At 50.5% G+C, this 14,013-nt stretch overlaps 1 protein-coding gene across 1 annotated transcript in view; it reads right to left on the reverse strand.

Annotated features, from left to right (window-relative positions):
* Positions 1–14,013, reverse strand: part of SCN4A (sodium voltage-gated channel alpha subunit 4) — a 170,352-nt gene that overhangs the window by 98,138 nt on the left and 58,201 nt on the right. Inside the window, exons 4-5 of the mRNA XM_032768355.2 lie at positions 1,694–1,783; positions 778–906 (exon numbers count right to left, since the gene is read on the reverse strand). Of these exons, the coding sequence (XP_032624246.1) occupies positions 778–906; positions 1,694–1,783 (219 nt within the window). The remainder of the gene's footprint in view (positions 1–777; positions 907–1,693; positions 1,784–14,013) is intronic.

Consider the following 14,013-nt stretch of genomic DNA (forward strand, 5'->3'; position numbering starts at 1 on the left):
TGCACTGTGCCCTGGAAGTGGCCAGGAGGTCTGGCTCCTAGGCGGGGGGCCACAGGGCTCCACGTGCTGCCTCTGCCCCGAGCACCGGCTCCGCGGCCAGTGGGAGCTGGGGGGAAGGGAGTGCCTGCTGACAAGAGTAGCGCACAGAGCCTCCTGGCCCCCCCATCAAATTTGTTGAATTTAACATCTTCATTGCCCATTTGGAAGAGGAAGTAGCCAGAACATTAACTGGTCCCAGCGGATACTGAGGGGATGTGGTGTGAACACTAGTGAGGATAGAGAAATAATAGGAAGAGATTCACTGCAGAGAGACTAGAAATATGGGTAGGAGGTAGCACAGTTTGATTCTTTCTGGGCAAAGCGAGATAACAAGCCAGACCTGATTGAGAGGGACAGGCAAGGTGACCTAGGTGGGCCTTGTCTGCTTTGGAGATGTACTCCAATCCTGGCCATAGGGGGCCAACAACCAGCACAAAACCCCAAATATAGACAAGGAAAGTCATAATATACCTCAGTGAAGTTTAATCCTGCTTGGCACTGGGGTTAGCTCCACCACTGCAATCACAGCTCTCTTTGTCTGCATTTGGGGTGTGGCTACTGCAGTGACTAACCATCAAGTTCAGGAATTGGGGCATATTCCCAGTGTGGATGATACCAGCTTTAACATCTCTGGCAATTTTCCAGACATTTGTTTCCAATTCATCCTATACCAACAATGTTACAACTTGGTTAGCTAGGCTTCCTGCTTGTGCCATGTCCCTTACTGAGTATACTTACGCCATAACGATAACACTGAAATCCAGCCAGTTCCATGGGTCACGTAGGAATGTAAATTGGTCAATGCAAAATCCTCTGGCTACTATCTTTATCATGGATTCAAAGGTGTATATCCCAGTGAAGGTGTATCTGAAAGCAGAAACAGTGACTTACAATAAGTAGACAAGACAAGCAGCTCAAAGGGAAAACTATCCAAGACACTTGCAAAAATGTTATGTGTATGTGAGAAAAATGGGTCCTGAGACCTTCATGGGAAAAGGGTTGGAAAATATGTCTTCTCAATCATTTCCCATGGCTGCTGACAGCAGTTGAGCTCTGCTAGCATTAGCAAAATTGGGAGCCTTAATACAGATGGCCACTCACTACCAACACTGCTTTCAGCACCATGAGCTGGATTTCCAAATGAGCTCAGCATGGTGAGGGCATGGGGGGTCCAGAGTATTAGTGTCACCACTGGGGCTGCTGAGTGTTTTGAAAACTTCAGCCCCTGTTTAGGCACCTAAATGGAAGGCTCTCTGGAAGATCTGGCACTGATAGTGGGTGCTGAGCCATGGTAATCTGGCCCCAAATTGTGGGTGCTGAGCCCTCAAAAACCTGCTGCCTCCTTGAAGTCCTGTCTGTCCTGTAGCTGAGCTGCGGTGAGTAGTGGTGGGAGGCTGTTCAGGAATGTGCCTGTGGTTGCAAAGTCTAGAGCTGGACACAAATTTGGGTTCTGAGATCGCAAACATGGCGACAGCTCAGTCCGGTGGTCTCCAAACTACACATGCCCATTTCCCAAGGCCCCTCCACACCTTTCCCTCAGGCCCCTGTCTGATAAGCATGACAGATTTCTGTAAGGAGCAGCCACATAGTGAAGGGGGCCACCCTCTCCAGTGCCATCAGGAGGCCAAGCAGTGATGGGAGGAAAGGAACTTACTCCACATTCTTGGCCCACGGTGGCGGGTCGCTCATTGCCATGAACACACAGTTGGTCAAAATGGTGATCATGATAAACATGCTGAATAATTTACCACCAGGTCAAGGAAAATCTCTCTGGCATGTCACAGGCTCCCCTCCTCCCCTGAGTCCTTGCTAAGGCAGGGCGCAGCGGTAAGAGCACATGCAGCATTTCCCTCCACCCCAGCCCTGGAGTGCGGCTCCCAGAAAAGATGCCTGGTGCTTGTTATTCCTTTCAGAACGATGCAGAGATGGAGAAAGCTTAAACTATTCCACCAATGTCCCCTTTTGCTATGGTCACTTCTCTGCATCCAGCCACAGCCTGGAAACTGAGCACAGCACAGCCTGCACTGAGCCCCAGTCCTTCCCTGCATCCCTCAGCCCTCCTCTCGCACCCCTCCCCCAACCTCTAGCCACTTTGCAAACAGGATCTTCCCTTTGGTCCCCCACCTCTCTCCCTAGCAACCTGCCCCACTGGCCCAGAACCCTGCATGCCTCTGATTCTCCCCACTTCTGGGTACTGAGACGAGCCCTCACCACAGGCACTAATGGGCCCCTTAAAGAGATGCTCAGGTTCAGCTACAGCTATTTGACTCGAAGCAGGAATGAATTCCTACTGCTAGGTTGCCTGGGAGGTCAGACTGGGTGATCAGGGTGGTCCCTTCTGGCCTTAAAACTCTTTGACTCTCCTGGCCAGAGCAAATGAACACTTCTCTGTTCATATTCTCCTTGCGCTCCCTGCTGCCCTCACTGCCCTAACCTCCCTCATCCTAACTCCTCCTTTCCGTGACCCTTCAGCTCTTAGTACACGCTGCACCCCCTGGCAGCTGGACTCCCTCCTAGGCAAGACTGGATTTATACCTTGTGTGCCCCTAGGCAGGGTCCCCACGCCACTCATGGTGGCTGGGCAGCTGCGGGGGCCCTGGCTCCAAGTTCCCCTGCACCACTTGCAGGGGCTCAGAGCTCCAGGGTCCCCTGCCACCTGCGTCTCGCAGTTCCAAGGTGTGGGGTGGCCCCCAGCGCTCACAGCGGCTCGGCGCTCTAAACCGCCACTTTTAACTTTTAGGCACCCCACCGCCCAGTGTCCCTCTGCCCACAGACCCGCCCCCCCACTGCCAAACACTCTGAAACACACAAACCTCCTCCACTCTCCACTGCCCAGCATCCCCACTGCCCACTGTCAAACTCACAACTGCCCACCATCCTCCATCCCCTCACTGCCCAGAGCCCCCCCACAAGCCCCTCAAGAGACCCACTCTCCTGTGTCTTGCCCAGGGCCGGCTCCAGGCACCAGCTGAGCAAGCTCAGGCTTGGGATGGCAGATTCTATGGGGCGACATTGTTCTCCCCCTGCTTTGCCGTGTTCTCTCACGCCGCGCTGTGTTCCCCTCCCTTTGCCTCTCCAGCCACGCCGTGTTCCCCCCTCGCTGTGCCGCTCCAGCCGCACCGTTTTTGTATTGTTCCTCCCCCCTTGCTTTGCCGATCCAGCCGCGCCGTGTTCTCCCCCGCCGCGTTGTGTTCCCCTCCCTTTGCCGCTCCAGCCACACCGTGTTCCTCCCTGCTGTGCCGCTCCAGCCGCGCCGTTTTTGTGTTGTTCCCCCCCTTTGCCGCTCCAGCCGCGCCTTGCCCCCCCGCCCCGCTTTGCTGCTCCGGTGGCCCTGCCCCTTTTTTTTTTTTTTCTTTCCTTGGGGCAGCAAAAAAGCCAGAGCCGGCCCTGGTCCTGCCCCCTGGCCACATTCACTGGCCCTGCTGGGAGGTGACCGTGTCCACTGGGTTAAGCGAGGAGCGCTCCAGCGGGGCTATGTGGCGCCATCTCCCCCTCAGCCTGCCCTGCCCCCAACCAGGACCCAGGAGCAGCAAAAATTGAATTTTTAGGCACCCTTAGAATGCCGGCAGCCCTAGGCACTGTGCCTAATGGGAAATCTGGCCTTGCGCCTAGATCCCCTGCAGTCTGACTTTTGTCTGCCTCCCCACCCCTGCACCATCTCTGCTCCCCTTCCTCGTGGCCTGTTCCCCATCTCTTAGTGTCTCTGTGGCTTCTGATGCTCTCGGTCACTCTCCCCTTCCTTGGCGTCTCCTGGTTCTCTTCCAATGCTCCTTTCACATCCCAGGCCTGGGCTCCCCCTAAACCTTAGGTCTCTCCAGCTATGTCGCTCAGGGGTATGAAATGTAGTTAAGCCATCCTAGATCCAAGTGCAGACAACACTTGGCCGATGGAAGAATTCTTCCTTCGCCCTAGCTACCACTTCTCAGGGAGGTGGATGAACTATAGTGACAGGCGAACCCCTCCCGTCAGCACAGTGTCTATGCTACAGCGCTATCACAGTATAGGGCAGCATTTCTAGTACAGACATGCCCTTGGTATCTCCTTCCATTGTTCCTTTGTCCTTTCCCCTCTGCCTATCTGCTGGCGACCCTCTCCCTGTTCCTTCTCCTTGCTAGGGTGACCTAATTCAACCAGCTATCCCTCTGTAGCAGGGATTCCAAATCCATCTCTCCACTCAGCTCCTCCTCTTCTGTCCAGTCCTGCATCTGGAACCAACACTTCCTTTTAGATGTCCCACCATCTGCTCACACTCACTCTTTGCAAACCTGAGCTCTGTATCTTCTCTCCTGGCTCCCTCCCACCACCTCCCTTCTCCATCCTCTACATCTCCTGGACCTAAGAGAGGTGTTATCTCTGATTCTGACCCAAGTGACTCCTGCCACTTCCTCCTCTCTCACATCGCCTCCCCTCACCCTCCACACTGCTAAAATCCCTCTCTGGCAGCTCATCTTCTCTTGCCCCAATCAGTATAATTCTCCTACCCACATCCTGCCCTTACTGCCCTGGACAATCTAAATCATTGCTTGTGGCTCTGGCCGAATTACTCCCCACTTCCCAGCCCTACCTCACACTCCTGGGACTCTGGCTTCCTGAATCTTACTCCTCCATCTTCAAACCTGCAACTCCACCAACAGCTCTATTCTCAGTTTCTCCTGCTCCCCAGCCCCCTCCAATCCTTGAGCACCCCTCGGTTTCTCCTCCTCTTGCTTCTCCAGTGGTTTCTGTCTCTCTCTCAGTTTTGTTCCCTGGTTCACATCGTCCCATGTTTGGAGCAGTACCTCTTGTCCTCCAAGCAACCTCTCTCTCTTTCAAAACCCACCCTAAAGCACTCTCCTGGAAAGGCTTCCTGCCCAGAGCTTCGCTCCAAGAATCTCTCCGCACTCTACATTAGCTGGACTACAGTGATCATGGACATTGGGGGCCTCACCACTGGATGCCTCCCGGAACTGACTAGGTGCCTGAAGCTGGGCTACCAAGAACAGAGACAGCCAAAGTCAATGGGTGCCTCAACTTGTGAAAACTGGGTGGCCTGTACTTAACCACAAGTAAAGGAACAAGAACCTCAGGCTGGCTGTGCTGTGGGTCCTTGCCACTCCTTGAACTCAGGAAATGTAGCATTAGCAACGGTATCGAAGGATAAGCCTCGGCTGATGAGATGTGACCAGTGACCCAACCCCTCCCAGTGCGATTCTCTCTTCAGACTCCAAAATTCTTGACCTTGTAAAGAAGAAACACTTTCTGCCAGGCTGGGAGTTGTTCTAAGAAGGGCCGTACTGGGTCAGACCAACGTTCCATCTAGCCCAGTATTCTGTCTTCCGACAGTGGCCTATGCTAGGTGCTTCGGCGGGAATGAACAGAACAGGCAGTCATGAAGTGATACATCCCCTCTCGCCCATTCTCATTTCTGACAGTCAGAGGCTAGGGACACCCCGAGCATGGGGTTGTCTCCCTGGCCATCTTAAGAACATAAGAACGGCCATACTGGGTCAGACCAAAGGTCCATCTAGCCCAATATCCGGTCTTCCCACAGTGGCCAATGTCAGGTGCTCCAGAGGGAATGAACAGAACAGGCAGTCATGAAGTGATACATCCCCTCTCGCCCATTCTCATTTCTGACAGTCAGAGGCTAGGGACACCCCGAGCATGGGGTTGTCTCCCTGGCCATCTTAAGAACATAAGAACGGCCATACTGGGTCAGACCAAAGGTTCATCTAGCCTGGTATCCAGTCTTCCAACAATGACCAGTGCTGGATGAACATTACAGGTAATCATAGAATTATAGAATATTAGGGTTGGAAGAGACCTCAGGAGGTCATCTAGTCCAACCCCTGCTCAAAGCAAGACCACCACCAACTAAATCATCCCAGACAGGTCTTTGTCAAGCTGGGCCTTAAAAACCTCTAAGGATGGAGATTCCACCACCTCCCCAGGTAACCCATTCCAGTGCTTCACCACCCTCCTAGTGAAATAGTGTTTCCTAATATCCAACCTAGACCTCCCTGTAGTGAGGTGGTGTGGTGCCCCACCACCCCGCTGGGGGAAGAACCCCCCCAGACACCAAAATAGGCAGAGCCAGTGGATCCTGTGCCCGGTCACCAGAGGTCAAGGCACAGGAGAGGATATATAAAAGCCCAAACGCAGAGCTCAGTTAGTCGGCAGCCACCGGAAAGGCCAGATGCCTGTGGTCTGGCTCCAGCTTGGGAGACCCCAGCGATCTGCGGCCAACCCGAGGACTGGCCAGACCAGCCAGTGCCTAAGGCTGACCAGTGCCTGGAGGAGCCGCCAAGCTTACCTGTCACCAGCTACCCAGAGGAGCTGCCACGCCTACCCCTTCCTAGCTACCCAGAGGAATCCATAGTACTGGAACCCTCTGAGGACACCACCCAGACCCAGGTACCATACGAGGGGGAGTCTGGAAGTAGCCAAGGGGGCAGCCAAACCTAGTCTGGCTGCAGCACTGTCACAGCCAATGACAGTGTGTTGCGGCCAGGATCCCCACTGACACAGGAGCGGGTCTTGTGCTGCTGCTAGGGCCCCGGGCTGGGAGGCAGTGGAGTGGGTGGGCCTGCCTCATGGGTGGCAATCTCCTCCTTCCCCAGGTCGCTCTAAGCCAGGGCCTGGGTTTATATTGAACTATTTGCTCAGTCCCTGCCTGAGGGCCTGAGCTCCTGTCTGTTTGTTTGCTGCCCGCCCTGACCCAGGGCCTGGACTTATCTTGTACTGCTGGCCAGGCCCTGCCTGAAGGTCTGGGCGATAGACTGGGTATTCCCCAACCCAGCAAAGAGGATACAGCGAGGTGGTGTGGTGCCCCACCACCCTGCAGGAGGTCAAGTCCCCTACACTCCCCCACTGCAATTTGAGACCATTGTTCCTTGTTCTGTCATTTGCCACTACTGGGAACAGTCGAGCTCCATCCTTTTTGGAACCCCCCTTCAGGTAGTTGAAGGCTGCTATCAAATCCCCCCTCACTCTTCTCTTCTGTAGTCTAAACAATCCCATTTCCCTCAGCCTATCCTCATAAGCCATGTGCTCCAGCCCCCTAATCATCAAGTGATCCATCCCCTGTCGCCCATTCGCAGCTTCTGGCAAATGGAGGCTAAGGACACCAACCCTGCCCATCCTGGCTAATAGCCATTGATGGACCTACCATCCAGGAACTTATCTAGTTCTTTTTTGAACCTTGTTATAGTCTTGGCCTTCACAACATCCTCTGCAAAGAGTTCCACAGGCTGACTGTGCATTGTTTGAAGAAATACTTCCTTTTGTTTGTGTTAAACCTGCTGCCTATTCATTTTATTTGGTGACCCCTAGATCTTGTGTTATGAGAAGGAGTAAATAACACTTCCTTATTTACTTTCTCCACACCAGTCATGATTTTATAGACCTCTATCATATCCCTCCTTAGTCGTCTCTTTTCCTAGATGAAAAGTCCCAGTCTTTTTAATCTCTCTTCATATGGAAGCTGTTCTATAGTTAAGTAGTTTTGTATCATCTGCAAATTTTGCCACCTCACTGTTTACCCCTTTTTCCAGATCATTTATGAATATTTTGAATAGGACTTGTTAATGTTGAGTTTATCAATTAATTCCAAAACCTCCTCTAGTGACACTTCAATCTGTGACAGTTCCTCAGATTTGTCACCTACAAAAGCCGGCTCAGGTTTGGGAATCTCCCTAACATCCTCAGCTGTGAAGACTGAAGCAAAGAATCCATTTAGTTTCTCCGCAATGACTTTATCGTCTTTAAGCGCTCCTTTTGTATTTCGATCGTCAAGGGGCTCCACTAGTTGTTCAGCAAGCTTCCTGCCTCTGATGTACTTAAAAAAAATTTTGTTATTACCTGTGGAGTTTTTGGCTAGCCGTTCTTCAAACTCCTCTTTGGCTTTTCTTATTACAGTCTTGCACTTAAGCTGGCAGTGTTTATGCTCCTTTCTATTTGCCTCACTAGGATTTGACTTCCACTTTTTAAAGGAAGTCTTGTTATCTCTCACTGCTTCTTTTACATGGTTGTTAAGCCATGGTGGCTCTTTTTTAGTTCTTTTACTGTGTTTCTTAATTTGGGGCATACGTTGAAGTTGGGCCTATATTATGATGTCTTTAAAAATCGCCCATGCAGCTTGCAGGGATTTCGCTTTAGTCACTGTACCTTTTAACTTCTGTTTAACTAACTTGCTGATTTTTGCATTGTTCCCCCTTTTGAAATTAAATGTCACAGTGTTGGGCTGTTGAGGTGTTCTTCTCACCACAGGGATGTTGAATGCCATTGTATTATGGTCACTATTTCCAAGTTGTCCTGCTATAGTTACCTCTTGGACCAGCTCCTGCACTCCACTCAGGACTGAATTGCCTCTCTCCTTGTGGGTTCCTGTACCAGCAGCTCCAAGAAGCAGTCATTTAAAGTATCGAGAAATTTTCTCTCTCCATTTTGTCCTGAAGTGAAATGTTCCCAGTCAATATGGGGATAATTGAAATCCCCCACTATTATTGGGTTCTTAATTTTGATAGCCTCTCTAATTTCCCTTAGCATTTCATCATCACTATTACTGTCCTGGTCAGGTGGTCGATAATAGATCCCTAATGTTATATTTTTATTAGAGCATGAAATTTCTATCCATAGCGATTCTACGGAAGATGTGGATTTGCTTAAGAGTTTTATACTTTCATTTGAAATCTACATTTTCTTTCACATTATATAGTCCACTCCTCCCCCTGCATGACCTGTTCTGTCCTTCTGATATATTTTGTACCCCAGAATGATTGTGTTCCATTGACTGCTCTCAGTCCACCAGGTTTCTGTGATGCCTGTTATATTCAATATCCTCCTTTATCACAAGGCACTCTAGTTCACCCAGCTTATTATTTAGACTTCTAGCATTTGTTGTACACAGCACTTTAAAACGTATCACTGTTTATTTGTCTGCCCTTTTCTGATGTGCCAGATTCTTTTTATGTGACTGTTTATCATCTGATCTGACCCTTACATTATCCTCTTCCGTCCTCTGTTCCTGACTATAACCTGGAGATTCCCTGTCGTCAGATTCTCCCTAAGAGAAGTCTGTGTCTGATCCACATGCTCCTCTGCAGCAATCGGCTTTCCCCCATCTCCTAGTTTAAAAACTGCTCTGCAACCTTTTCAATGTTTAGTGCCAGCAGTCTGGTTCCACTTTGGTTTAGGTGGAGCCCATCTCTCCTGTATAGATTCCCCCCCTAATCCCAAAAGTTTCCCCAGTTCCTAATGAATGTAAACTCCTCCTCCCTACACCATCGTCTCATCCACGCATTGAGACTCTGAAGCTCTGCCTGCCTACCTGGCCCTGCACGAGGAACTGGGAGCATTTTCTGAGAATTGCCACCATAGACGTCCTGGATTTCAGTCTCTTCCCTAGCAGTCTAAATTTGGCTTCCAGGACATCTCTCCTACCCTTCCCATGTCTTTGGTACCTACATGTACCACGCCCCATCGGCTCCTCCCCAGCACTGCACATAAGTCTGTCTAGATGCCTCGAGAGATCCGCAACCTTCGCACCAGGCAGGCAAGTCACCATACGGTTCTCCCAGTCATCACAAACCCAGCTAGCTATGTTTCTAATGATCGAATCTCCCATTACTAACACTGCCTTTTCCTAGCAGCTGGAGTTCCCTCCCTGGAGAGGTAACAGTGCGAGAGGCAACCCCAGCACCATCTGGAAGCAGGACGCGGCGCTAGGGATTTGAGCGCCCTAGGCGCACGGCCATTTTGCCGCCCTGTGTGCTGGTCCCCCGGCTCCACAGTCCTGCCTGCGGACGGTCGCTGCACCAGCGGCTCCGGTGGAGCTGCCGCAGTCATGCCTGTCATGTCCACCACAGCTGCGCGAGCAGCCGACTGTCCGCAGGCACGGACTACGGCAGCTCCACCGGAGCCGTGGACCAGCCGACCCTCCGCAGGCACCACCTGCAGCATCTCCACCGTAGCCACCTGCCACCCCCTCTGGCAAAATGCCGCCCCCTAATAATGCTGGTGCCCAAGGCGATTGCCTAAGCCGCCTATATGCAAGCGCCGGCCCTGTCTGGAAGGAGGGTCCAAACTATGGGAAGGTTTCTCTCTGCTCCCATTGACTGCTCTGCTTCCCTGGGCCTTTCTTTCCTCCTCAACAGCACAGAGCTGTCTCAGCAGAGGTGGGACAATTCTACAGCGTCCCGGAAAACCTCATCAACATACCTCTCTGCCTGTCTTGGCATTCACCCAAGAGTTCTGAAAGAACTCAAATGTGAAGTTGCAGAACTATTAACTACGGTTTGTAACCTGTCCTTTAAATTGGCTTCTGGAACCCAATGACTGGAAGTTAGCTAATGTAACACCAATATTTAAAAAGGGCTCTACAGGTGATCCCAGCAATTACAGACCGGTAAGTCTGTGATGAAGTGGGGGTTTTTCTTGGGGGTTTCGTCTTTTCCAGGGTTTGCATGCACAGGGGTGGACTCAATGTACCTGGGTGTTTGGATATTAGGAAAAACTTTTTCACTAGGACGGTGGTGAAGCACTGGAATGGGTTACCTAGGGAGGAAGTGTATCTCCTTCCTTAGAGATTTTTAAGGTCAGGCTTGACGTCTGGCTGATATGATTTGTTTGGGAATTGCTCCTGCTTTGAGCAGAGGGTTGAACTAGATGACCTTCTGAGGTCCCTTCCAACCCTAATATTCAGCTGCATAGGACTCCAGGGTCCAGGATTTAGCTGCCTAGCTTTAAGCCTTGGATGAGAACCTGGTGGAGAGAGGGTGTGCCTGTCCCATACCACAGTCTAATGGGGCTGGAGATAAAAAGCCTATTCCTGATGCCAGAGGCTCAGGGCTAGGAAGACCTCATATCCTGGAGAGTCCTAACTCTGGGACTTCAGCCTGGTGAGGCCTGCAGGCCTTTATCAGACAGTAGAACTAGCCTTTGTTGGACTGTTTATGGGCATAGTTTCTTTATGTACTACCTCTTAGGGTATGTCTACACTGCAATAAAAAAACCTGGGTCACTAAGTCTCAGAACTTGGGTCAGCTGACTGACGTTTGTGGGGCTCAGGATGCAGGTCTAAAAATTGCAGTGTAGATGATTAGGCTCAGGCTGAAGCCCTAGCCCTGAGAGCCACCAACATTGTGGGGTCTTAGAGACCAAGACCTGAGTCAGCTGACCTGCCATGCCACAGCTTTTTTATTACACTGTGCCCATAATCTTTACACAGACACAACTTACAGCTCAGCTGGAGGGCTGAGTCACTGAAGACCTCATGATTTTTCCAGGGACTGAGGTGAGGCTGACTGGCCTGTAGTTTCCCGGATCCTCCTTCTTCCCTCTTTTAAAGATGGGCACTACATTAGCCTTTTTCCAGTCATCCGGGACCTCCCCCGTTCGCCATGAGTTTTCAAAGATAATGTCCAATGGCTCTGCAATCACATCCGCCAACTCCTTTAGTACCCTTGGATGCAGTGCGTCCGGCCCCATGGACTTGTGCTCGTCCAGTTTTTCTAAATAGTCCCGAACCACTTCTTTCTCCACAGAGGGCTAGTCACCTTCTCCCCATACTGTGCTGCCCAGTGCAGCAGTCTGGGAGCTGATCTTGTTTGTGAAGACAGAGGCAAAAAAAGCATTGATTGTGTTAGCTTTTTCCACATCCTCTGTCACTAGGTTGCCTCCCTCAGTCAGTAAGGGGCCCAGTGGATAGAACACTGGCCTTCAACTGAAAACCAGTGTTCAGTTTGTGGGTCTACCACAAGCTTCTTGTGTGACTTTCCCCACATTAATTAATCTACTCTCTGCCATCTGGAATTGGGAATAATGCTTTCCTACCTGCCATGGGTTGTGAGGATAGAATCCATTAATGACTGGTGGGCTTAGATACTGCAGTAATGAGGGATGGACAGATGACCTTAGATAGATAGATGAAAATTTCATAAGGAAAATACACCCGAAAAGCTTAGTTCTCGCTATCTCGTCCCTAGAAACTGGAGGGAATTTGGAGAAGAGTGACAGAGCAGACAGTCTTCCTGACTGAAAACTGACAGATTGGGAAACAGTCTCCCAAGGGAATTCTCACCATCTGAAATATTTAAAGGGACACTATCCACTTGAAATTTAATTTGTTTTCTTTGTTTAACAGTTATAAGTAGTCTCTAATAACTACACCTGCTCTTAAATTCCCTGCCCATTGTGTGTTTTTTCAATCACATATTTTATGTTGCTCTGTGAAAGATTAAAGAGGCTAGGACTCTTCAGCTTGGAAGAGAGGAGACAAAGGTGGGATATGATAGAGGTATATAAAATCATGAGTGATGTGGAGAAAGTGGATAAGGAAAAGTTATTTACTTATTCCTGTAATACAAGAACTAGGGGTCACCAAATGAAATTAATAGGCAGCAGGTTTAAAACAAATAAAAGGAATAAATTCCTGGTGGTTACGTCCATAAATGGCTATTAGCCAGAATGGGTAAGGAATGGTGTCCCTAGCCTCTGTTTGTCAGAGGATGGAGATGGATGGCAGGAGAGAGATCACTTGATCATTGCCTGTTAGGTTCACTCCCTCTGGGGCACCTACCATTGGCCACTGTTGGAAGACAAATACTGGGCTAGATGGACCTTTGGTCTGACCCAGTACAGCCGTTCTTATGTTCTTATGTTCTTATGCCCCACTCCAAAGTACAAGGATTAAGAGCAGCTGAAGGAGGCTGGCGAGGTAGTTGGCCCAAGTGTGGTTGGCTTAATCAGGCCACAGCTGGCCTGGATAAAAGGGCTGTGGGGCCAGTAGACAGGAGTCCCATTCTATCCCTGGAGTGGGAACGGCCTGGCTGCCTGGGAGCAAGGTACCTGAAGTGGAGCAGTGCTGGGGCAGGGCAAAGGGAGCTGGGAGATCCAGCCTGGTAAACCCGCAGGCTGCAGACCTTGTTAAAGGCCCAAGACAGGTACTGGGGCTAAAGAGGTGTAGCCTGGGATTAGGCAGAGGCAGCTGGTCCAACCCCCTTGCCAATGATGAGTGGCCATTACAGACTGCAGTCTGTCCCAGTGAACGGAGTCTAGATGATGACTGGCAGTAGCCACTGAGGCAAGATGGGCTTAGAGGGTCGGGGGTTCCCCTGGGAGGGTAGACCCAGAGCGTGGGGGTACTGCTGGGGCAGAACCCAGAGGTAAAGGGACACTGGGGTCTGGGAGGGACACTGGGCCTGAGACAGGCGAGTCACCAGCCAGAAGAGGGAGCTCTGGAGCTGGAGTTGAGCTAATTCCCAAGATGACCAGCAGGAGGCACCTCACTGGCGAGTCTCGCTGTGCTACAGACTCGTCCCAGTACAGACCCCGGGGGACACCGCTATTTACCTTTCTCCATTCTGAAAACTGACCATGTATTTGTTTCCTATCTTTTAACCAGTAACTAATGCATGAGAGAACCTTCCCTCTTATCCCATGACAGCTTACTTTGCTTAAGAGCCTTTGGTGAGGGACTTTGTCCAAAGGCTTTCTGAAAATCTAAGTACATTATATCTACTGGATCCTCCTTCCCACATGAGACCCCCCTTAAGGTTAAATCCATGTGCATTTTATAATAACAAACCTGGTCTATGGATTGTGCCAGTCTTTCTCAGACCCAAGTCCAGAGTTTGGTCAAGAGACCAGAGGCCTAGCAAATAGTGATTAGCTCAGAGAAAGCTGGGTAAACAGATACTCTTGTTTTGCTAAGATAGGCCTGGTCAGCAAATTGCCAGGGGTTGGAGCTAAAGAACTAAAGAATTGTGTCTATTCGAGTTGCAAATTGAACAAAAGATCCCTGTTCCTATTGTGTCAGTCTCTTCTGTAGGGAACGTTCTTCCCACGGATCCAACCTTGAGTTTATGAAAAGTTGGCACATATCTGTATAAGATATGGCAGCCTCCCATCTCCCTTCCCAGGGACCAGTGCCTGCCTTAAAACATAAAGAAGACAATCTTTATTGCCATATACTTTCACTGTTTCTTTGCTTTAACC

The sequence above is a fragment of the Chelonoidis abingdonii genome, chromosome 21, assembly GCF_003597395.2.
Source record: "Chelonoidis abingdonii isolate Lonesome George chromosome 21, CheloAbing_2.0, whole genome shotgun sequence".
Lineage (NCBI taxonomy): Eukaryota > Metazoa > Chordata > Testudines > Testudinidae > Chelonoidis > Chelonoidis abingdonii.